The sequence below is a fragment of the Miniopterus natalensis genome, chromosome 5 (genome assembly GCF_054644295.1).
Source record: "Miniopterus natalensis isolate mMinNat1 chromosome 5, mMinNat1.hap1, whole genome shotgun sequence".
NCBI lineage: Eukaryota > Metazoa > Chordata > Mammalia > Chiroptera > Miniopteridae > Miniopterus > Miniopterus natalensis.
The window spans coordinates 32,408,314-32,433,157 of record NC_142085.1 but is presented as its reverse complement, the minus strand read 5'-3'; the positions used below and the strand labels follow the sequence as shown (position 1 = coordinate 32,433,157).

Genomic DNA, 24,844 nt, shown 5'->3' with positions numbered 1-24,844 from the left:
CTGACCCCTCAATCTAGGTCAACCTCTACTTCTACCCCTGTCTTTCTCTGGAATGCATTACCCTTTTTTGTATTTTTTTTAAAAATAAGAGTTTCAGCTGAAATTATCTTATTAATTCTTATAAATGTATTTAACATCTGTCTCCCCACCTGCATGTAAGCTCCACGGGGGCAGGGATCTGGTCTTTCTCTGACATATCTCTGTGCTGAGATCTGTTCAGTGCTTATGGTAGAAGAGTCACCAATAAATATTTAGCAAATGATAGAGTTCCTGAACCAAACTTGCAGTTCCTGAAATACTCTCTTCTACCTTTTTTGTCATGGCACCTGCTGTTTCCTTTATCCCAAATGTACCATATCCACTTATTCTCTTGGTAGGCTTCAATTCATCTCTTAAGATTTCGCCTTCTTTATAAAAAATTTCCCAACGCCCTTGGACTGAGTTCATACTTCTCAATCATGCTACAGCCTTTTGCATTCACCATGTTGCAGCCCTTTTCACATTGGGCCTCCCACTGGGCCATGAGCTTCTCCGGGGCAAGGCTGTGTCTATTCATGCTTTTTCTCTCCTCAACTCCTAGCACTTACTTGGTACATACAGTTATTCGATACGTGCTTGTTGAATGAGCCAACAAATCAAAGAAAATTGATAATCAAGGACAATGATTGTTTGTGACAACGTTCCCTGATATAAACTGTAAGCAAATAAAATTCTGGATTTATAGGAAGGAAACGATTAGTGTGTATAGAGCAGTGTGTGTGTGTGTGTGTGTGTGTGTGTGTGTGTGTGTGTAGGGAGTAAAGATGAGTGAGAGCATAGTTATTCTGTATAAAATACTTCTGTTTACAACATGAATCATTTTAAATATCGAGCTGTCTTAGTGCATTTACAATCTGATATGATTGACCAGGTTTCATTTCCACATGGTTTTCAAGAAGAGAACTGTTAGGTACAGTGTTAATCATGAAAAAGCTTCCTTGCCTATGATTTTAGGGCACAACCAGGCCCAGAGCAGGACAGTGTGGGGTTTGTGCTGTTCTCTGTGAGACTCCAATGTTGTGTTAGGAAATAGGATTCATAGAAAATGTAGGTGGAAGGAGGAGAAAAAATCATCCTAAATACATATATGAATAAAGTTTATGTATATAAATACATGTGTATGATATAAATATATCTTGTTTTCTCTGAATTTACATTCTTTCTTAATGGTGCTATTGTTTGCTCTTCACCATCTTAAGTAAAACTCGCAAGCTGGAATGAAGCCCAGCCATTTACAAGCAAACCCATTTTCTTTTCTATTATTTTATTTTTTATTAAAAGGACCCCTCCCACACACACTTGCCTTCAGGTTCGAGTTACAGAGGATTCTTTAAAGTGGGAGGAGGTGAAACCAGAGGTGAGATCTCTAACACACTTAGCAAAAGGGTTTCTCAGACACTTAATTATACAGGGAAATCTGCTTCTCTTCTCCTCCCCCCCCCCCAAGTAAATAATGTTAGAGGATCTGCACCGTAAATAAAGAGCTTCAGTAGAGAGGGTCCCTTTGGAAAACACCCTTTTTCCTTTGGATCGAGGGCTGGTGTATCTTGTGTGATATTAGGATGTCAGGAAGGAGCCAGCTGCACAGTTTCTCCTCTGAAGACCTACCATTAGAGATTCAGTTCTTTGGGTTAATAAACCATTTCATTTAAACAAGCCCTGGTGGACTTAGAAGAATAAGTGAGGTTATGACCGTTAAAATTCTGTGACTCAGCCAAAATGGCTTTCTGAGGGAATGATCATTCTGACAGATGGAAGGAGAATGGCAGGGCCTGTAGAAAACCCCCAGTGATGTGAGCAGCTGGATGTCCCTCTGCCAGGTGGAGAGAGGGCTCCAACAGGGAGTTCATGGCTAGGAGAGGAATGTGAACAAAGGGTATGGATGTTCAAGGTTGCCCAGTTCACAGCTCATCAGGGCGAAGTCTCCAGCGAGCTGAGGAAGGCAGAGAGGAAATAAAAATGACAAAAAGAGACATATAAAAAAATAAGAAACAATACTATTTATTTTTCAATTAAATAAAAATTAAATTAATTTAAAAATTAAAGAAATTTCAAGGAAACAAAACTACTTTTCTGTAGACACTGCAACTTATTAAGACAACTGGATCTTCTGGCCCTAAATGTCCCTGTTTTAGGACAGGACTCTCCTGTCCCCTAAAATGGAGCCAGACGTAGGCCATCCTGAGTGGGTGGGGGTGGTCTCTCTCTCTCTCTCTCTCTGCTCAGGGAGTGGGTATACGTGACATGACCCTGGCAGAATCTCTCTATACAGGTCTGTGCTCCTGTAACTTGCTCTCAACTAGTTTATAGAGGATAATAAATGTACTGCTTATTTCCAAAGATATACCGCTCAGCTCTGGTGATTGACAGAGTTTAAGCATAAAAACTAGGGGCTTGACATCACATTTATCAAAATTTCCAACCATGAGGAAGAGGGAGCTAATGTGTATCGAGTAATTAGCTGTGCAACTTTGGACAAGTTGCAAGTTACTTCATTTCTGTGCCCAAGTTTTCTCATCGATAGATTAGGAAACGTTTTAGTCTTGCGTTATAGTGTTGTGAGAATTGTATGTCATTCGCTTTAGGCATTTTCGGCAGAGGGGCGGGAAGTGAAGTGTTAGCCTTAATGAGGATAATGTGAGGAATGATGTTCTCCTGAGGCAAGCGTTAGATTCTCCGCTGTGCTATCTTGCTTAATTCTCCAAACAATTGCTTTAGGTAACTACTTTCAAACCGTTTTTCACTTAAGGCAATAGTGTGACGGACAGAATAACTGACTTGTCCAAGGATATATAACTAGGAAGCTTCCGAACAAACAGGGATTCAAACTTAGGTTGGGTGGGCACCAAGGCTCCCACGAGTTCCCACATCCCTGCCTCCGTGTGAGCCCCTCTTCAGCCCAGTCCTCTAAAAGGGTCACTGTGTTCACCAGCAGCTCTAAAAGCTTCCACTGTGTTCCTACAGCTGCTTGCCTGGGGTTTTCTAGTGAATTTCTCCACATCCTGATTTTTTTTTTTCTTTTCAGCAAACTTTCCCTTGCTAATCCTTCCTTCAGTGTAACCTTTTTAGCTTTGGGGACACACCCCTGGCTAAGCCTGGGCTTACAGGGCCGCCTTTCCCCACCCCTTCCTTCTGCTGCGGTTTAAAGCATCACCAGATGCCTCTGGTTCACTCTCTTTGCTTTTAGCCCTCACAGGGGCAGGAGGAGCCAAGGCCGGGCCCAGAACTCATCAGTCCTGGGTGACAGTGAAGGGGTCTTGGGGGGAGCACTGACTCCCCTACAACCCCTTCCTCATTGGGACTATTGGCAACAACAGAAAATCAACTGAGAAAATGAAGACCTTCTGGTAAGAGCCTGACGCTGGAAAGAGTGGTGGGGAGACGCCTGGGGCCTGTGTTTTTGCAGCGGTGATAAGATGAGAGGAGGTGAGGGGAGCGGTGAGGGGAGAGAGACAGGGACAGAGACAGAGAGAGACAGATGAGACAGTGAGACCCAAAAAAGCAAGCATGAGAGACAGAGAAAGAGGGAGAGACAGCCACCAAAATGGGGAGGCAGAAAAACCAAGATGAAAGAAACTAGAGACAATGAAATAGGTACAGAAACAGTGAGATAGGTACAAAACGTGAGATAGAAAAAACAACATAATGATTGTTTTAGAGTACGAGCTGAAACTGTGAGACGTCATTAAATTTCTCAATAAGACTCTAAAGTCAAAATGAAAAATATAAACTATACTGAGATGGGATCCCCTACATTAATTAGGTTGTTTTTTTTGTTTTGTTTTGTTTTTTACCACATTTAAAACTACTAGAGTGGTCCCCAGCTGGAGGGACTCCTGTTTGAGTCACTTTCTTCTCTCCTTTTCAGGAACATTTCTGTTTTCTTCTTTGTATGCAGTTTCCTAGGACCCTGGGCATCTGCGACCGTCGTCAAGCGTCGCCCAAGTAAGGGCCACAGCTTCTAGGTTTTGAAATATCGCTTGTTTCCAGAAGGGAGCAGGCAGGGCTGTGGCTGAGTGAGGGCCGAGGGAGGCACCCACGGTCCTTCATACCCTCCCTCTGCTCCTGCTTTGGCCGTCGCGGGTACTCTCTGGCCGGTTTTCTGTGGTCAATGCTGGGTGTAAAGAAGAAGTTCTGGCTGTGATCAAAGTTGGCAGGAAAGCCAGTCTGTGTGCTCCAGTGCCTACCTGGTTGAGATGGTGATTGCCAATGTTGGATGCATGGATGGATGGATAGATACATAGATGTATAGAAGCCATTAGTCTAGGGTCAAGGGGGGATTTGTTTGATGTACTGGGATATCTGGGCCAAAGCTTTGTAGCTGTAAAATGCTTTTTCTGAAGTCTAGGAAGTCTCTGCTGTCAGCTGAGCAGCAGGGCACAAGGGTTGTGTGGTTACAAGATACCTCTGTGGTGGCGAAAAAGACTCCGCTACAATCGTCCATTTGTGTAAGGAGCACCCAGTTTCGTTCTAGGATTCCTCATCAAATTGAGCATTTAACCCTTTCACTTTCTTCTTACTACTCTTCCCCACTTTAGGATACTAGCAATAGTCTAGTAGGACCCTTATTTGATCTCTTAGAATGAATTTTTGAAATTAAATTATATTTTATTTAGGATAAGTGAGTCTGAAACTCCACCAAATCCCTCCTCTGTTTGACAAAGATTCCTAAGAACTCTCCTCTCCAGAAGTTTCGTTGAACTGCCTCAAGGCTGACTCTGGATTCTCGTAGGAATTCTAAAATTTGTGGTGTCCAGGGAATATTTTCTAGCCCAAACCACCAAAAGTTTTCCAAACAGGCTCCTGACACTGTGCCATTCAGAAGGTTGCGCAGCTCCATTTCCAAAAGGAACAAATTCCTAACTTCCCCAAAAGGAACATTTTCCCAGCACAAATTATTAAAGCACCTTTGTGCCTTGCCTCCCTTCCAGGATGAGTCCAAATGAATGAGTTATAATCATAGAGTCATAGCGTTAAAGCCAAACACACTACTTATAAGCAAGCTGTTTGGTATAATATAGTGCTTTAAGTACTTGTTCAGCTCTTATTATTGACACGTTCCCCATGATCCCTGTAAGAGAGGAGGTAAGATGACATGTGATCTCTTTTGCAGGGTTTCCTATCAATTCAATTCCTAATGGTGAAAATGAGCTCTGTCCAAAACTCAGGATTGGCCAAGATGATTTACCAGGCAAGTAGCAGTATATTATATTGAAGATGCATACTTTCTATAACCCTATCTCAAATATCCTTTTATTTGGGTAGGTTGTGGAAAGAAATAAAACCAATCTCAATGTGGACTATTGATTTTGTGTTCCCTTTCTGCAGGGTTTGACTTGATTTCTCAGTTCCAGGTGGATAAAGCGGCATCTAGAAGAGCTATCCAAAGGATAGTGGGATCAACTCCATTGCAAGTGGCTTACAAACTGGGAAATAATGTAGACTTCAGGATTCCAACCAGGTAATATAAAATTGTTAAATCGAATTATCTGCCTCAAATGCATTTTTTAAAAATAAAAAGCTATTCAGTGTTAGAGAATCTTCTGATGCGCAGTGTTTCTTGAATTATGATTTTATTTAAAGATGAAGGAATTTATTTACCTACCTATCTTTGGTGTCTGAATATGTGAATGCCCTTCATGTTTTCGGTATGTAATTTACTTCCCATTCTGGGGACAGGGGTTGAGGGGGGTGGGTCACCAAGACTGTTGTACATTGATTCAGGACAAGTTCTTATTACTCTACTCTCTGTTTTTCTATAATTTGTCTGGTTTTGACTGAAAGAAGCCTCTGTGAAAAGTGCCAGAGGTTAAGCATAAATTTAGCTAGGAGCCGCCGAGTGGCTAGAGGACTCACAATGGTGCTGTTCAAACGTCCAGGTGCTGAAATGGAACCACACATCCAGTGCTTGGCTCCTGGCAGGAACGAAACGAAAGCAAAACTAAAGCCCTGGAGGAGATTAGTTGGTTAGAGCATTGTTCCTATACACCAAGGTTGTGGGTTCAATCCCTGGTCAGGGCACATAGAAGAATCGATCAATGAATGAATAAATAAGTGGAACAACAAAATTGATATTTCTCTCCCCCTCTCTCTCTGCCTCTCTCTCTCAAAATCAATAAAAAAATAGCAAAACTAAAGCAACGATAACAGAAACAAAGGTAGTTATAATAACAATAATGATAAAAAACCCACTTCATTTACCTCTTTCTCTGGAACTCTTTTCCTTAAATCATTCATTACCGAGGTGCTTATGTGTATGTGTATGTGTATGTGTATGTGTATGTGTATGTGTATGTGTATGTGTATGTGTATGTGTATGTGTATGTGTTGAGTCACCCCACTGTTGTAAGTGAGCTTCAGGACTTTCAGTTCTATGTCACCTAATACCTTATATGTGACTACTATGATCATGTCTTAGTGCACTGCAAAAAAAAATTAAGACTCCTTTGGTAGATGAACAAGAAATTTTTGACTTTGATAGAAATTAAGGTGTAAAGGTAAACAATGATTAATTAGAATAGTAAAGGATATTATAGAAATTCTAAATGTTTATAATAATGATGAATTTTGGTCAAATTAGAATATTTCGATATAGTGCCAGATTGCAGATAGAAATTTACCTCTTGAACATGCTATGTTCTATAAAACAACAGTAGTGCACTGTATAAATTCTTTTGATAAATTTACCAATTAACATTAAATATAGTCTTCATCACAACCCTGTGGTGAGAACACTATCCATATTTTTATGGAAGAGGAAACTGAAGTTAGAAAGTTTAAATTACCGTCATAAGGTCACAGGGTTGGGAGGTGCTGGGAGGACTGAAACTCAGGCAGAATGGCTTCTGAGGCTGGGCTTCTAACCATGATTTGAAATTGACCCTGGAAAACATTCACATTTGGAAAGATTAAAGGCATAATAACAGCTATTATGTTTTTTTGCTTATATTTCCTTTCATGCACAGACGTTAGTTGTGTTCATAAATAAAATTTTTAAAACATTCAGGTTTTCTTCCTTTAATAAAATAATTAAACATGACAAAAAAGCCCCAATGCTGACTTAATTTTCTCTTCTATGATTTAAGGTACAACCTGAATGTCACTGACATTAAATTCAGAGATTGGGGGCCCCCACCTCCTGCTCATCTTTTTTGTTGTTGCTCTCTAAGTGCCCAGAGTTATCACTAAATACTTTTTAATGGGCTATAGTCAATGCCCCATATTCTCCATCCCCTTGACTCTGTCCCCCACAAATATTAGAAACTCTTATTTTAGTGGCAACTCTTATTAAAAGATGAAAAAAAGAGAAAAGAAATAGAAGAAGGAAGTAAGAGAAAGAAATACAAAGAGGAGGAGAGCCAACGGCCTGAGACAGATGAAGTCCCAAATAGGTAATAAAGTCCATTCTTGGGGAAGTTACTTAAAGAAACTTTGCTTCATTTCCCTCAGTATAAAATTTAGGAGTAACAATAACTGTGTCAAGAATTGCCATGAGGAACAAATGTAAGTCAATGGACAGGGCTTGAAAGAGCCTGCTACACAGTGGTATTAGTTTGCCATAAGTAGTGGAGAGCCTAGAAGGAGAGGGTGTGTAGGCAGGTGGAAGTCTTTTCTCTTGAGCGAATTCTTTCTTTTCAAGCTGCCCTCCAAGTCCTACTCATTCAAAAACCAGATGGCAAGACAGGCAGAGACTGAAATTGTTCTCAGATCGTGCAGGGAGTAGACTGCTTTGGTGTACAGGGAATTGCCATGCTTGAGAATATAGGCTTCGAGTGAACAAAATAGAAACTTATTGGCAGGATGTTCGTGGGAGGGAAAGGACAGTATGGCATCTGGAACTGATGTGATAGAGTCACAAATTATCCTTACTTTTCTTTCAATTTTTTTGAAAGATTATGAGGCATAATTTTTTGCCATTTGTATTCTTTATTTTAGGCATTATAGTTTCACATTCTCAGCTCATACATACCAATGTATTGTGTTTGCTTGCCTTAACAAATGCAACCCTTACCTTTTATTTGAGTTAAGGTCATAAACAAATGTTTCAAGGTCTAAAGACTTCTTGTTGTTGTTTTTTTCAAATCTTTATGGCTCTCCTTTTAAGATACTCTGTGCAGATTGTAACATAAAAGAATAAATGATTTATAGACCCAGTTTCTTTTAAATTATGTATGCTGTCAAGTTTACTTATCCATGTGCATAGCGGATTTGCAAGAACAGAATCTCAGAAAAGACAATAGGACTGACTGTTCTATAAATTAGACTTATGAGGACTTTTAAATGGTCTTTGCTATATACAAATACATATATATTTTATTAATTTGAAACTGAAAGGAATTTTCTTCTCTTATATTGACATACTATATTAGCCTAGTTTAAAATATTAATAACATGATAATCTTGATTATATTTGTATATGTACACACAAGCACACACACCTTTGGTTTAACAGTATGTCTATGAATGAATTGCTCTTCTGGCAACCTCAATCACAACTCCATTTTTAAAAAGTTTTTGGCATTACATAACCAAGTCAGAAGTAAATGGTGATTTTATGTTCTATGCTACCTTCAACATAATTTCTTTGCTCACTTAGCAGGAAAGATTGGGTGAAGCACAAGTTGGGAAGGATCCCTTAGGCTTATGATGTCTTTGTAAAAGAGTCATTTAAGCAAGTTACCGTGACCTTTAAAATCAAATAGAATACATTTGTGTGTGTTTTCTGGGACTCATGAAATGCTACAGCTTTGTTCAGTGCATGTGTAAACAAATAAATAGCTAACATAGATTTTTTAAAAGCCTATAAGAAGACTGCTTTCAGGAAGAGAAGAGAACAGAGCATTAGGACTTACCTTCCTTCTATAAAAACCTTAGACTTCAACAGTAACGATCCTGGACAAAAATGAAAAACAAATTCTTTAAGCATCTAGTTAAAATCCAGATTATTAAGTTAAAATAATATTAAAATAACCTATTTGTAATTGAAATGTATACTTGTCAAATTTTACCATTGAATAAAACTTTGAAAATTTATCTCTCAGCTCCAAATTGAGGTCAGTTAAATGAAAAGTAAAAACTTCTATAAGGTTTTATAATTATACAGTAGGCAATATATTATGTTGTCATTAATGAGTCTTAGAAGTTATTCTGGAATATGTATATTCTGAAAAATCTAAAGTCCAAGGGAAATAATGACAATCAATATTTTTAAAAATATCAAAATAACCCTAGCAATTTTTCTCAGTGATTAGAGCTTCAGCCCATGGGCTGAAGGGTCCTGGCTTTGATTCTGGCCAAGGGCATGTACCTTGGCTGCAGGCTCAATCCCCGGTGCTGGTCAGGGCACGTGTGGGAGGCAACCATTAGGTGTGTCTTTCTCATATCAATGTTTCTCTCTCTCTCTCTCTCTGAAATGCAATGGAGAAAATATCCTTGGGTGAGGATTAATATATGTATATCAAAATAGATGTGGTGAACATCTCCATTCTGGGGAAATAGTTCTTGTATACAGGTTTCTTCCTAAGCTCCAAAAGGAATCTTTTAAAAATATACATGTTAAAACCCCCTCTACACTTGACAGATATAAAAGACATGTAGTGATTTGAAAGCTTTGAAATAAATGGAGTACACATCACCAGTAATCATTTCAGAATGTGCACTGACAAAGGCATTAACCCAGTATTATAAATAAAAACCAGTCATTTTAGAAAATAATACCTAAAGGAACTACTTGGGTGATAAAAGAGTACTCAGATGAAAAGTTTCCTATTTTTATTATTTTTATAAAACTAACAAAGCAATGAAATTTGTTGACATAGCTGACCCTTTTTATTGACGGCTTTCAAAAAGGTTTGCAGCAAAGTTACCTACTTGTTTATGCTGTTATTATAAGGGATGGCAAAGTTTTATAGTTAAAGTAAAAGTAAAGATAGAAAATCTTAGCAAGTTAAGTAATCTTAGCAAGTTTACTTATTGCTAAACATTCTTAGAACTGAGGAGTTTTTTGGTTTAGCAATTCTTGACCCCAACAATATGTTTTAATGTAACTGGCAACAACACATAGGTCAATTCAATAAATGTATATGTTATTCATTTTAGTTTGCAACACATTAGATCAGCATCCGCTCTGATATTTATTCTTGCCTTTTTCTTCTTTACTCTTCACAGCAAGGGGGCTATGTAACAGGGGGTTTGACCTGAAGAAAGGTTATGTGGGACTTTGGGTCCTGGTCCATAACTGTTCTGAGAAATGTCAAATTTTATTTAGGAAGCAAAATTAATTGGCATCTAGTTTTCCTAGCATTTCTCCCTTACTTAGGAATTTTTCTATACTGAGAAGGAGGAAGGTAGAAGAATAAAATCCTCAAGCCCTTGAAAGATGAAGTTTACATTTAATATGTCTTGATTTTTTTTTAAAAAAAATTTTGGCCCTCAGGCATTAGCAGTTTGGTTCAACAGAAGAAGATCCAGGTAGTTGTTGCAGCTGCAGGTCAGTTTCCACACAGACTGGAGATGCCTTAGGGGCACTGATGGTCTTATGCTGCCATTTAAAGCAATAAAGTAGCAAGGATACAGACTCAGTTGTCAGATGAAGGAACAAGTAGGTTGGAGCAGAAAATTAAGAACTGGTCACCTTTTCCTTGCCACACATCTAGTGACAAACAACAGCTGCTAAATTAGCATCACACTTTGAACTCCCCGGCAAAGAAAAACATGCTCAGAGTGAAAGAACTTCTCAAGTCTGCACAGTGACAGATTCTCAAAATGCTTATATGGGTCTATGTGGAGGGGACTACCCAAGCAATTATGGAAATAACAAATAATCCTAACATGGTATAGTAAAATAAAAAATTTAAAAGCTGCTTTAATTAAGTGGTCTCATAAACTAGCAGAGTTGGTTTGGATTCCGAATGATCTCTTCTTTCATTTGTAGAAGAAATGGTGCCAAGAATTTTGAAAGAATGTGTTTCTTGGCTGAGATGAAATTGCTGAACAGTAGCTCTTTAGGCAGCATAAATAGTAATATTGTTGGGATTGTGTGGCATTGGGGACTCTCTTTAGCTTTGAGGGAGGGTGTTTTTAACATGTGTGTTTTAAGATGGATCATGAATGTACATGAATAATTGAACTTCTGTGAAGGTCTTTACGGACAGTTGTGAAAGAACAAATGGTGCATAGTTTTCACACTGTAGCTTTTCTGTAGACCTAGAATCTAAAATAGCGTAAGAGAATATGGTAATATGCATGGATTCAGAAAACAAGATTTATATTTACTGTTTTAAAATTTTACTCAGGCATTTATATCCCAGTGGACTGCCTGAAGAATACTCCTTTTTAACTACTTTTCGGATGACTGGAAGCACACTTGAAAAGCACTGGAGCATTTGGCAGATTCAGGATTCCTCAGGGAAGGAGCAAGTGGGCGTGAAGATTAATGGCCAAACAAAATCTGTTGCATTTTCATACAAGGGACTGGATGGAAGTCTCCAGTCGGCAGCCTTTTCAAATTTGCCCTCCTTGTTTGACTCCCAGTGGCATAAGATCATGATTGGTGTGGAAAGGAGCAGCGCTACTCTTTTTGTTGACTGTAAGAGGATTGAATCCTTACCTATAAAGCCAAGAGGCCAAATCAATGTCGATGGCTTTGCTGTGCTAGGAAAACTCGTAGATAATCCTCAAGTTTCTGTTCCGGTGAGTATGAAATCATACACTATGGTGGATTAAATCAAAACCAGGTTGCTAAAAATGAACACTTTTGGTAATCATTTGAATGTCTTAATCAATGAACAGTTATTCATCTTTTTTATTCATTCAAGCACTTAATTCGAACAGCCCTCAGTGCCTGTTTTGAGTAGAGCATGTACCAGGCAGAATGGGGATTCAGAGGAAGGCAAGGAGATGGCTACTGGTTTTAGGAGCTTAAGGTCTACTTGGAAGTTTCTACCTGTCTACCTGGGGCACCCAGAATCCTTCTGAGGAGACTTAAAAGAATCAGATACTGGTGTGCTACATACTGTGTGTAAATAATTAATGAAAAGATTCAAAGTAATATTAAGATGAATGATGGATTCAGTTAGTCAAGATTTCCATGCTTCTTGGGAGGATTTGAATTGGCCAAAGGAGAGGAGAACCTGCATTCTAGCCGAGGGAAAGAGCATTCAAGGAAAAAGAAGCAGAGAATAAGTGGGCCACATTCGAAGATCTAAAGCCTGGCCGGCTTGGATGCAATGCCCACGTGAAAATGTGTGTGTGTGTGTGTGAGGGGGGTGGTGAGGGATACTAACTGCATAGTGTGGGAAATGAGGTTAGGAAGCGGTTTGATGTCTGATAAGTAAGAATGAAAATTGTATAGAGAGCAAAATAATTGTTTATTCAGAAGTAGGTCTTGCACGGAGTATTATAAAAGTAAAGGATTTTAGAGCTGCGTTCATGATTTTACTATAGCGATCCACGGATAGAAAGGCAAGAAGTTATATAATGACACGTAATTGTGTCAACAAGTACCATCTAATTCTATCATTTTGACTTGTTAAACTTTCACGAAAAACTCTTTAAAAAGATATTTTATAGTATCATGACATGAATTTAAAATATATATATATTAGAAGACAAGTGTTCTTTGGGGGGAAACTAAAGAATTTACAGTTCAAATAAACTACTGATGCCATTCTCTCTCTCTATCTCTCTATCTCTAGCTATCTCTATCTCTCTATCTCTATCTATCTCTATCTCTATCTCATCTCTATCTCTCTCAGTCTCATCTCTATCATCTATCTCTATCTCACTCTCTGAGCTATTAAATTCCAGCTACCGAACTCATATCACGGAGTGTAGCAATGGTGATACAATGATTTTGAATTGTTTTTGTGCCCTTCTCCAAAGGGGGGAAAAAGGTAATGGGATAGTTCAAATAACTTATTTCCAAGGGAGGAATTGTGATTAGTGTGAAGGGTAGTGTGAAATTTCTATATTATGTGATGGACAGGAAACAATTTGTAACTGCCACATTGCTGCTCTGGCTTGTAGACACTTGAGAAAATATTTCTTCAACTAATGAGTTATCACACCTCAAGTGGCTGGATCAGAAAGCCAATGGGACCACTGTTTTGCCATTTTGAATTTTATGCAATAAAATCTTTGCAGTGGTACTCGAGTGGTTTTCAGACAACACTGAACTTCTACAATATCAGTGTCATTTCTGAACCATGGATGAGGGGGGAAAGATCCAACAGTATATTAATCAAGTACTTATAAAATTGATTTATTGGCCTTAAAATCATAACAAGTCATTTAGTTCTGAATCTTTGATGCTAGCATGCTATTAAATTGTCTGATTGTCAGAGCAGTAAACAACATTATTTCATTATATTACAGTATAGCCAATAATGTTACAGCTGATTGCAGGTTTTCTGACAAGTCTTGTCTCACATCACAGTGGAGACCAGTTATCTCCTATTTTATTCTTCCAAGTGCAGGAATGCAACAAAGACCCTGGAAGCTGGTATAATATTTTGCTGCTGGTCCACCAAGGAGTTGTTCAGTCAGTCCAGTGTAGCCAATGTTAAAAGTACTTACAATAAAAGTACTTATTTTTGTACTGAATTCTGACTCCCCCACAAGGGAATACAAGAGACTTAGAACATTAAGGGTATTAAAAAATTCCATATTTTATGATATGGTGGTGGTGATGATAGTGATAATAATTAAAACAGATCAAGGATATAGGCCAAAAAATTTTTACTTATATCCAAGGACTCACAGTGACAATGTCAAACTCAAACTTGTCACCAAGGTGTATTTCTCAAATTTCACCATGTTTAAGATAGAAAACTGTATGTAAGAAAAGTCCATTATGCTTTTAGAAAAACATACCCTTACTATACCAATTTAATGTTTTCAAAATTCCTTCATTCCCATTTACTTATTTGATCCTTGCACTACTTATATTAGTTAACAAGCACAGACAGGATCATCTCCAATTCTCATTTGAATAAGTAATTCAAGCAGGTTTCTTGGCTTGTCAGAAACTGGGGTAGGCATAAAATTTCTAATCTACCTTATTTTCTGCTATGCCAACTAACTTTTCTCTGATAATAAATAGCAATACGTGCAACCACATATCTTTCTTTATAAAATATCATTTTTATTTTGGAAGACATTTGTGATTTGCGTAGAATTTTCAGAATTTACTTTGCAGGACAATTAATACTTTTTTTTAAAAGAAGGAAGATTGCATAAAACATGTCCTCAGCCATTAATCCTACTTGTTTACTTAGTGAATATCATTGTGTGCTTATATACTGTGTATACAAAGTTAATAGCAGCTCTTATATTCTTCAGCATTTAGAGGGTGAGGGGCTGAGATGGTAAACAATGACAGTATAACATGATAAGGACCATGATAGTGAATGGAAGCACATGGAAATAACTCCTCACACAGGGAGAGTGGAGCTCAAAGATGTTTCCTAAAGGAGATGATGTCTAAGAGGAACCCTGGGGATGAGTAAGAGTTATCCAGGAGAAGATAAGGTCCAGTATCCTAGGCAAAGGGGCTCTCAATTGGGAATTCTTGTGTTTACCAATTCTTCCCTTTCTAAACTTTATTAGCTTTCCCACACTGCTCCTCACCTTTCTAGTCTAAAAATAGTCCAGTACCCATACAAGTCCCCAGACAAAGCCCAGGTGCCCACAAGTTGTCCTTATGCCGTTTTTATTTTATGTCCTATGATCTCACCAATCTGGCTGAAATAGAAGTTCCTGACAATTACTGAAGATTAAGTGACTACATGTTCCTTAGAAGATGCAGAGAGCAGTTGAGTAGTGGTATCCATATAATCTGGGAGGCAGAAGGACACTGATAGGACACTGTCCCCTCCATAGGGAGACAGAAAACATTCAATATTACTATGCGAGAAATTTTAAATTAAAATGAAATATGCCAATAGCATGAAAACAATAAGGAACAGTGTATTTTTCAATTTTCCTTCATGAAATTGGATTCATTCTAATCTTTGACACTCTGCATTAATCGAGTACTTTTTTTCAGGATCAGCAGTTGCTTTTGTTTAGTAAGTAAACCAAAAACAAACATCCCTTCTAAAGGCAATTACAGATGACAAGAGGTAGCCCTAGGAACTGCTTAATAAAAAAGGCAATTGAAAACAACATTTGATGGAGTGTCAATGCTAACAGACTCATTTATATTGTACTTGTTTGTGAGTTTCCCCTATCTACTCTATCTTTTTTCTCTTTCCCTTTTCTAAATTGGAAAAGGAAACCAATTTCAGGAGGTTTTCCTAAGGCTTGCAGTATAGCTGCTCACGTGGTCTACAACTCAAACAGCTTCGCATCGTTCATGGTTATTTAGTGGCCTCAGAGCATTTTATATTTTGTCCCAATGTACTGCTGTAATACATTGTTAGTTTGATTTTAAAGCAATAAATCCCTATTCTCCTATTCGCCTTTGTGCCCATATTTTAGGATGGTGCCATTTATCCCACTGCAAAGCTTGGTTTCCCGGCAGCATTTCATAAAAAAACATGTTACTTGATGACAGGTTCTTTATTGTGTGTTGTCAGCACGATTGCCTAGGAGAGTTATTTGGTACAGCTCTATTAGAAAACAAAGTTAGCCTTTCTCCCTTTTCAGGGATGTACACCAGGGCTTTGGGCTTGTTTGAGGGAGGGTGGACGTTTATGCGGCATTACAAATATATGCTTCAAACCTTTTTTTCTTTTTCCCTATGCGTATTCCAAATAAAACAATGTGGATCAGGATTAATCAGAAAACTGTTTTTAAAAGTATATTTCAAATGTGTCACTCTACGCTACTTTTGTTAAATTCAGAGAAAATATGAGAGTAAATAGAAAGAACAACAACAACAAACTATTGATGGAGGAGCTGTCATTTTCTCTACTCCATAGAATTAAATCATAATTGTGAAAATAGATGATAATGTGGGAAAATCAGTTATGAGGTTGTGGTTAATATTGTTTCTGGTATTTAAGAAATATTGTAGGAAAGTTATGTTTTTAGTGATTTAAGAAATGCATAATATCTACTATGCGTAGTATCTAAACTAAGTTGGCTTATGAAATTGTTTTTGACAAGTATACCTTTGACAAATGCTCTTTCACTTGGAAGTAATAAATAAATACAAAAGAAATGGTAATGTTATCTGAACATATTCATAGAAAATACTTTTTAAAACACTTTGGTGTGACTTGATTGGAATATTTTTGAAAGCTGACTGTCGAAACAATTTTTTTGGAGATAAATCCTAGCCTGCTGCATTGTAGACCTTATTAACAACAGCAGCTGGATTTTCCACTAGGTGGCAATGAAAGAAGAACACACAGAAAAAGAGATGCCAACATAGGAGAAGCCATTATTGGGGGAAGGGATTACAGATAACTAGAAAAAAAATAAAATGGTGGTCAAATTTGTTTTTAACGGAAAATTGAAAACAGTAAAAATTTTTATGGGCCTCAGCAGTGCCCATAGTGTTGCAAATTTTAAAAAATCAGTGCTATTATAGTTTTTCTATTTCTATTAAAATGTGTATGCCCTAAGAGCTTAAAGGCAGCTTTGTTATGCAGATTGGGTGGCTAGAAGGCCAGAGGTTAAATCAGTGGCAGCTTTCCATCTCATCATGTTGATTTCTGTACGGTTAGTGGTTTTGGTTACAATGTGGAGTCAATAGAATAGGCTTTCAAAGTTGGAGGAAACTGAGTGCTTCTAGTCCAAACCTCTCAGTTTACAGGTGAAGAAACTGAAACCCAAGTAGGGGAGGGGGCTTGCCACAACTCGTATTCAAACCAGAGGAAAAACAATATTAATTCTATTTTCACTATATTTCTTACCCACCTCTCTGCATTCATTTATTAACATTAAACTGCTATTTATTAAATACCTGCTAAATTATAGACAGAAGTTAAAGCTCAAATGGAGCTTACATTCATTTTGGGGAGAGGACAGGGACACGAGTAAATAAATGAGTAAATGTATAGTATGCCAGGTGGTCATAAATGCTATGAAGAAAAACGAAGCAGGAAATTGTTGTGCCTGGAGAGAGGAATACATTGAGAAAACAATTTTTTAGCAGAAACCTGAAAGAGTTAAGGGAATTAACATGTGGATATCTGGGAAAGGAGGATTCAAGAAAGAGAAAACATGGAGTGAAAAGAGAGTGGTGTTGGAGTTTTCTGCTATGTTTGAGGACAGCATGGAGACCAGTGTGGCTGGAATGAGGCTGAGAGAAGTAGGCAACGAGGTAACATGATAGAGTGAGGATGGGAACATTGTGTTAGATTTTGGATGCCCTGTGTAAGATGGAAAGCTATCAGATGGTTTTGGATAGATAATCCACATGTCCTCATTTATAAAAAGCATCTTTTTTGTTGCTGTTTGACAATATACTATAGGAGGAGAGAAGTACAGAGCATTTGGGGGAATCTTAAGAGGAGACCTTAAGAGGCTACTGCAGCAATTCAGACAACACTGGTCTTGATTTGGAAGAAGGTGGTCATGGTGGGCGTGGTGCACAGTGGTCAGATGATGATATATTTTGAGGGTAAAGAAAATGGGATTTGACGTGTAGGAGAGAAAGCAGAATCAAGGATGACACCAATATATTTGGCATGACTCATTACAAATACAGAGTTGTCATTTACTGAGATGGGAAAGGCTGCGGTGACAGTGGGTACCTGTGAAAATATTGAGTTAGTTAGTCAGGAAGATTCAGGCAAAGAGACTAAGAAAAGCAGTCTGTGATGTAGAAAAGAGCTAGCATACTGTGATATCCTGAAAATCAAGGGAAAAAAAGTATTTCAAGAATGGAATGGTCAACCTGCTCAAATGCTGTAGATGGATCAAATAAGATGAAGACTAAGAGTTGACCATTGGATTTAGAAACCAATGAGGGTGAACTTGAGAAAAGACCCTGTGGAGTATTGGGAGGAAAAGCTGAGTTGGAGAGTCCAAGAGAGAATGGAAGGGAAAGGAATTGGAGTCAATGGATATAGACAACTCTTCTGAGTTTTGTATGAAGGACAGCAGAGAACAGATGGCAGTTGAAAGGGCATGTGGCATGAGGGGAGGGTCTTCTTCTTTAAGCAGGAAGATAACTCAGGATGCCTCACCTCAGTTCAGAGGATAACACTTCTTGATGCCCTACTACAATACTTCCTTCTGCCTCAAAGGCTCAGGCCTTTATTACCACATGAATCTCTTTGAAATGCCCTTTTAAATTAGGCCACTTTTCCCCATCCCTATCTCTGTTGCAGACAAATCTTTGATAGCCATCCAATAGTTAGCTACCCAATAATATTAACATTCCTTAGCCTAAAATTCAAGGGGGAAAAATCTGTCTACTTTTTGCGACAGCATATCTAGTCTCTTTACTACATCACTTTCCATCCTTGTGCCTTGTTAGTTTCACCTCTCTTCAAAACTCGGTTACCTTCCTCATCTCTGCTTATGAAAATCTCAATTGCTTCAGGGCCCTACTCACATATGACATGTTATATGATCCCCTTGTTGATGATCTTAGCCCTATCACATGTCAAAGGCAATAGTATTTATTGTCAAAAGCATTTTTTTACTTAGACACTTCCCTGCATATTAAAATTTTTGTGTCTTCCATAGTATTGATATCAAAGCACACAAATGTGTGATATAAAGATAAGTTGAATAAAAAAAAAGAATAAATTACTGCTTGCTAGATCTGCTACTTTCAGGTCTGCTGTTCTCTCTCTTTTCATCATTCTGTCTCTGCCTTTGGTATGATTCAGATGATTGTTACCTACTCATATTTAACTACAATTCCTAGCACTGTGTTTGGAACTGCATGGCCTGGTCTACATAGAGTTGGAAAAATTTCTCATTTCGAGGCAGCTGAGAGCCTCCCACACAGCAACCAGGAAGCTTCACTTGAAGGAGGTCCCTTATGATGATAGAAAACAACATTTTGTCATAAGCTGAAAAAGATGAGATCTAAGAATTCAAGTATTTCTTTAAATATTTGTTGCCACTGAGTAGACAGAGGCTTAATGAAACATCTCTCTAGTTTTAAAAAGAAATTTATCTTTGAAGAGCTAGTTTTTAGGTGTTTTATACTTCTAAAATTTAATCATAATTCAGTTTGCAAAAAACCAAGCTTTGTGTCATTCTCATTAATATTGAGCAAAGTTCCACAGTTTTTCGATAGAATTCTCTCTCAGGAGGAAAAGATAGTTGTCTGCTATTAGTTTTTGTTTAATTCTTATGAAGGGCTTAAATACCATACTAATTTTTCTCAACAACCTAGCAAAATAAGTAGAAATCACTAGTCCTATTAAAAGAGTAGAGAGTTTGGGCCAAAATTATTAGTTTTAATGAGTTGTCAGCTGGACATTACTTTAGCTTGGGGGCTGGAATTATACCTTAGTTTCCTAAAGAAAATAATTGGATAGTGCCAGGTTGGGCATATGTAAGGCGCCTTACAATCACACAACTCAGTTTTCTCTGAGACAATGAGGAAATATTTTAAGTTGAGGATAGACTGTGCAAGGGCATTTTCTGTTCTAGTGAACAGATTAAAAACAAGAAAACCTTTTTATTTCTTTGCTTAGATTTTTCTCCAGTCTTACAAAGTGTAAACTCCTTGGGGGGTGGTGGTGAGAATATCTCTGGTTTCCCTAGAATGTTTTCTGTGTGCCTGCCTTATATTGGGGCTTAAAAGATATTGTCTGAGGACTAAATTAAAATATTTGTCAGATATATTTTGTCAGTTTGCATTCAAAGAGAAGAATGATTTCAGGTATGAAAATGAGAAACGTGTGGAAATCAGCATTTCAGATGTATAATGAAAGTGACTTTTACCAAGGAACTCTGCCAATCTTCCTTCAAAATAATTAGCATGCAAATTGGAATTCATATTGCATGCCAAAAAATGGTGTTGTATAGATGATTATTAGTGCGTAGGTGGTGTTTATGTGGATGCACAGATGTGTTCAGAAACTTCTGATCTATGTCACCCTCTGAACAACCCAGCCTGTATTCACAGATGAATTACATTTCATTCCCCCATTATCCTGTGCCACAATTGCATCTCACATATTTAAACAGGCGTGCCAATTTATCCAGAGAGAATTACATTTTTGAGAAAACAGCTTAATGAATCAGTTTGCATTTGCAATAAGTATAATTAAAGTTTCTCAAGGTGATTAAGGTATAAATTATTTTCAAGAATTAAAATATTATACACACACACAATCTATTCTTAGTCTGAGTTACCAATTCACAAAGGACTTAGTGAATACAATTATATCTCATCTCTCTTATTTTGAGAGTTAGGGAGTGGAAAGATATCTTTTCTTATTCTGGTAATATTTTTACCTGGTCATTGAGAAAAAATTATAATTTTTTCCTATATCATATTTTATTATACACATTAATATGTAACTGCATATAGAAATGTCAGTTTTTGGATGAAACTAGAAATTTTGCTCCTGGATATATTTCTGTAAAAAGCATGCAAATAAGGAAAGGTTTGAGTTCTAATGGAAGTGTCTTAGTCTAGTTCTGAAGTTTTCTAGCAGATGTTGGAAACTAGCTTACACAGTTTTAATTTCTAGATAATTATTCTTTTCATCTTTAATGCAAATATTCAACTACCATATGCCTCCTTACAAAATTATAACTCATCCTGTATTATTTGGGGAGGCTGAGTAGGGTAGTAGAGAAAGCTCTTATTTTAGATGTGGGCACATTTGGAAGGCTAGCTCTGCCTTTTCCTAGCTGTGTGACCTGTAGCGAATGATTTAACCTCTCTGCTCCACTTTACCCATGAGTGATCTGCTTCAAAGAGTTATTTGAGGCACTGCCAGGCATTTAGTATTCATTAAGGAAAAGGTTGTTCCGTTCTTTCTCTTATCTTCCTTTTCAAATTTCCACTGTAATTTAGAACAAAACCAAAACAAAATCTCTCCCAAACAAACAAAAAGTACCCCAATAAAAATAGTGTTTGATTAAAGTAATGTCCTTACCTGAAGGATGTGTGGTTTGGAAAGCAGTTTTTTTGAAGGATGTCAGTATAATATTGTTAAATAATAATATTGTTAAATTATCTGTGTCATGGAGACACAGATAATTTTCATACAATTCACAGATAAATTTCCATCTTAAGATATGTTTTGATTTATCGGCTCACTTTCTTTTCATTCTGCTTAACTCATTTTTCCAGATGTCCACATTTTCTGGAGGAAAGGCACAGTAAGGTTGAGAGAAACAAGGCTAATGGAGAAAGAGAACTCTAGGACAGTTAGAATCATGGGAGAAGAGGCACCAATGCAGGACTGTGAAAGCTGAATGTCTTATTCTCACCTTTTATAAGATGGAAAACTTTGTTTTGTTTAACTTTCTCTTCATTGTGGGTAGAAGGGAAAGAAGTCATCCTTCATCCCCTCTAATTTTGATCTTCCATCCAGTGGCTTCAAGTCTGAATGTTTCTGTAACAATGAAAAAAATGTATCTAACTTAATTCTAGATCCAGCAGCTCTAGAGTCTGTTTGGCAGGTGGGATGGAGTGCAATTCACAATGGGATGAAAAATAGAGATAATGTTTAGATTTGGGACCTGGATACTTAACTAGACATTTGCATAATGCTAGAAGAATCAACCGATCAAGAGCTATGGATCTGACTTGAAATGCTTAGCAAGGAACGTCCTCAGTTTGAGAGGGACCAGCAAGGCACATGGTGGCTGGCTTCTTGTGGGATACACCTTTTTTTTTTTTTTTTTTTTTAAACCTTGCCTCCTGAGGTTTTCAGATTCAGATCTGGCCACTCTTCTTTTCTCTTGTTTCTTTTCTGTTCCACTCTTCTTTCTCCCTTAGCACCTGCTAAAATGTAAGAAGTTGTCAGGACACATTTGGATTTCAGGTGTTTTTACATCTCTGCAGCCAATGAATAAAATTATATCATATTTAAATGTTTTTTATTATCTTGTTTTTCCTCCTGAGTCCTAGATTTCCCTTTCATTCCCACCATTTCTGGGCTTCCTATTTCCATGTTAAGCTGTGACCACTCCATGGAGAATGTCTTCTCTAGCATGCATATTTCTTCCAGGACCAGATCTTCTTTCCTCTATTTTATTCCTGGGAGCCACCTCTTTGGCTGCCTGTCCTTAATCTTCTTCCATGTGAACTCTTAGCATATATGTTCTCTGTGGAGTTCAGTAGGCCTGGGTTCCAACTGAGACTCTGACGCTTATTGGCTGTGACTAGGACAGTTCTTTGCTCTCTCTGGCCTGTTTGAATACAATTTACCTTTTGTGGTGGTGGTGAGGACAGAAATAGAAAATCAGTGCCAGCAATCTGTTCCCTGACTAGGCTATGCTTGAGTAACACAGAGCTAAAGACTTTGGCACCCAATGATCAGAGAAACTTGGGCCTCCAGTCCATTTCCAGTGGACATTTATCTTCGAGGAACAATGGAAGTGCTGGTCCCCTGAGATCAACCAGCTCAAGTTGTTCTCCAGTCACTTAGCAAGTGGGCCACACTTACCAACTCATCTCTCTCTGAAATGACCTGATTCTGTCCTACAAAAGAATTTGAACTGACTTTCTATTGTTTTTGTCCAGTTTGAACTTCAGTGGATGCTGATCCATTGTGACCCACTTCGACCCAGCAGAGAAACTTGCCATGAGCTGCCAGCCAGGATAACGGTGAGTCCCCTTGACCTCCTGCAAGGGCCACTTGCACCCAGCAGACTCCTCTCATCCTGCCTCCCCGATCTCTTTCTCCAAAAGGTCTGGGATCAGATAGATATTAAGGAAGCCCGGGTCCCACCCACAGCCTGGACAGGAGAAACCACCTAGGGGTGTCTGATTCTACCTTTGTTCGCTTACTGCCTTCCAAAACATTCCTCCAAGAAAGCTGACGGACTGCTCGCCGCGCTCAGAGGCGCACGGGCCACCGCAGGAGGCTCGCAGGACAGCCTGGGGCTGCGGTGGGGCGGCGGCCGAGGCGAGCCAGGCTCTCTGGCCATCCTGTGCGGTGCGGGAAAGGGTTAAGGGGGCCTGTTGTCATCTTACCCGTCCCCCCTGCCCGCAAGCGCTCGTCCAATCCCCAGCACCCTCTCCAGGGCCATTCATAAACAGGAGCGACGTACTCCTTTCCCTGCCCGGGCACCTTGGCCACCACTCCTCCCGGGGGCGCTTTTTGCGGGGGAAGAAGGAGCACTTTGCGCGCGTGGCGGGCCCGGAAGCCTAGCGGGACGGCGGGAGGCCGAGCCCGGCTCGGGGACTAGTGGAGGGCGGTGGGCGATGGCCTGGACGGCGCGGGACCTGGGGTTCCTGGGGCTGCGACTGCTGCTGTCAGGGATCTGCTTGTGCGCGGCTCAAGTAAGTTGTCCGCGAGTTTGGGGCGGGGTGGGGGCGCCTTCTCACTCCCCCCCCTCCCCATCTTTTTCTTCACCAGTGCAGCCAGACTCCCGACCAGGTGAGCTGGGGGCTAGAACTGTTTGCATTTTTCCAGCGCACACAGGGAAAGTTAGGGGCGCAGCCGTCGGGGGAGCGGTGGGGAAGGCTCGGAGCATCCCCCCCGGCTCTGGGGCGGCTCCCTACTTCCAGCCCAGAGCACCTGCTGAGCGGACCGTGGGACCCCAAGTGACCTATGGGTCCGGGAAAGGACACCTCCTCCCACTTGGGACCTAACGTTGGGGGCGCGGACGCCGAAGGCCGCGGGTGTCTGAGGCCGGGTTTGCGCTTTACTCGGTTTCCTCTCGCCGCCCCTCCCCCTCTCCGGGTCGCGTTCGCGAGCTGGCGGCAGAAGGCGGGAATCCAGGCCGCGGCCCCAACGCCCCTCTCCCGCGCCCGCGGCGCCCCCAGCCCGCGGGGCTGCACGGAGCCACGCGCCCTGCCCGCGGCGCCCGCGGCGCGGGGACTGGCCCCGGCAGCCCTGGCTCCCCGCTGCGTTTCAGCAGCGTCCTAAGGCCCCGGCGTCACCTCCCCCCGAGCGCGCGGGAGCGGGCGCGGCGGGGGCGGGGAGCCCAGCCGAGGTTTGAAGTTTCACTGACAAAGACCCCATTGTAACCTGTCTGGTCATTGGAGTTTAGAAAAACAAAGTTTTCCTTGATGAAAGCAGCTTTTTTTCTCTCTCTTTTTTAAATTTAGAAGGGGCAAACATCCCCCCACATTCCCTAAGCAACGTGCTCACCCGATTTCGGACGCCGCCAGCCCCGGGCGGTCACTCGGGGCCCCCCTGGGCGGGTCTGGAACCGGGTGTCGTTCCGAGGGGGGGCAGGGGCCTCCCGCGAGAGCACCCCGAAGGTGACTGGGGTGAGGCCGGGCTCGCTGGCTTCCAGGGACCTGCCCCCCTGCGCCTCCCCAGTCTTCTCCTCAAGACCCGGCCCCTCAGGTTTCCACAGGACGGAGAGACTTACAAAGGACAGGGCAGGCGACCCGATACGGAGCACCGCCAGCCTCGGCTGGTACATGGTAGCAATTACTGATTCGATGGAGGGATCCAACGACCGCCATTTTCATTTCTGAATCCTTTAAAAAAAACAAAAAACACACAAAACAGCACAGAGGCGTGAGGCGCTGCGTTGCTCACGACCCCCTCTGGTTTGGCGCGCTCCGTAGAGGGGAGGCCTGTGCCCGTCTCCCCACCTGGGGCCTAGGTGCCGCCCTGCCCGCTGGGCAGCCTCGCCCGGAGCGCCGCCCTGCGCCGCGGGAAGCTGGACGCGCTTCCGTGATACCCGGCTTCCACCCCAGGCCCCCGGCCGCTGTCCTTGCGGCGGAGGTGGGCACCTCAGGACATCG

General features: G+C 40.2%; 1 protein-coding gene and 1 long non-coding RNA gene across 5 annotated transcripts in view; one reads left to right on the top strand and one right to left on the bottom strand.

Annotated features, from left to right (window-relative positions):
* Positions 1-1,248: 1,248 nt before the first annotated feature.
* Positions 1,249-24,587, bottom strand: LOC148093067 (uncharacterized). Of its 4 annotated transcripts, XR_015714565.1 has the most exons (6): positions 24,237-24,317; positions 21,403-21,527; positions 8,892-8,931; positions 6,825-6,921; positions 5,896-5,954; positions 1,249-1,972 (listed from the first exon to the last, which is right to left on the bottom strand). It is a non-coding gene; the product is annotated as an uncharacterized LOC148093067 (long non-coding RNA). The 4 variants fall into 4 exon arrangements; XR_015714564.1 differs by lacking the exons at positions 5,896-5,954; positions 24,237-24,317 and adding an exon at positions 24,463-24,587; XR_015714563.1 differs by lacking the exon at positions 5,896-5,954 and having other exon boundaries at positions 1,250-1,972.
* The window catches only part of COL9A1 (collagen type IX alpha 1 chain), a 77,725-nt gene continuing 56,040 nt past the window's right edge, over positions 3,160-24,844 (top strand). The window contains exons 1-6 of the mRNA XM_016195553.2: positions 3,160-3,386; positions 3,908-3,984; positions 5,153-5,230; positions 5,368-5,500; positions 11,334-11,730; positions 22,661-22,744. Of these exons, the coding sequence (XP_016051039.1) occupies positions 3,373-3,386; positions 3,908-3,984; positions 5,153-5,230; positions 5,368-5,500; positions 11,334-11,730; positions 22,661-22,744 (783 nt within the window). The 5' untranslated portion in view covers positions 3,160-3,372. The remainder of the gene's footprint in view (positions 3,387-3,907; positions 3,985-5,152; positions 5,231-5,367; positions 5,501-11,333; positions 11,731-22,660; positions 22,745-24,844) is intronic.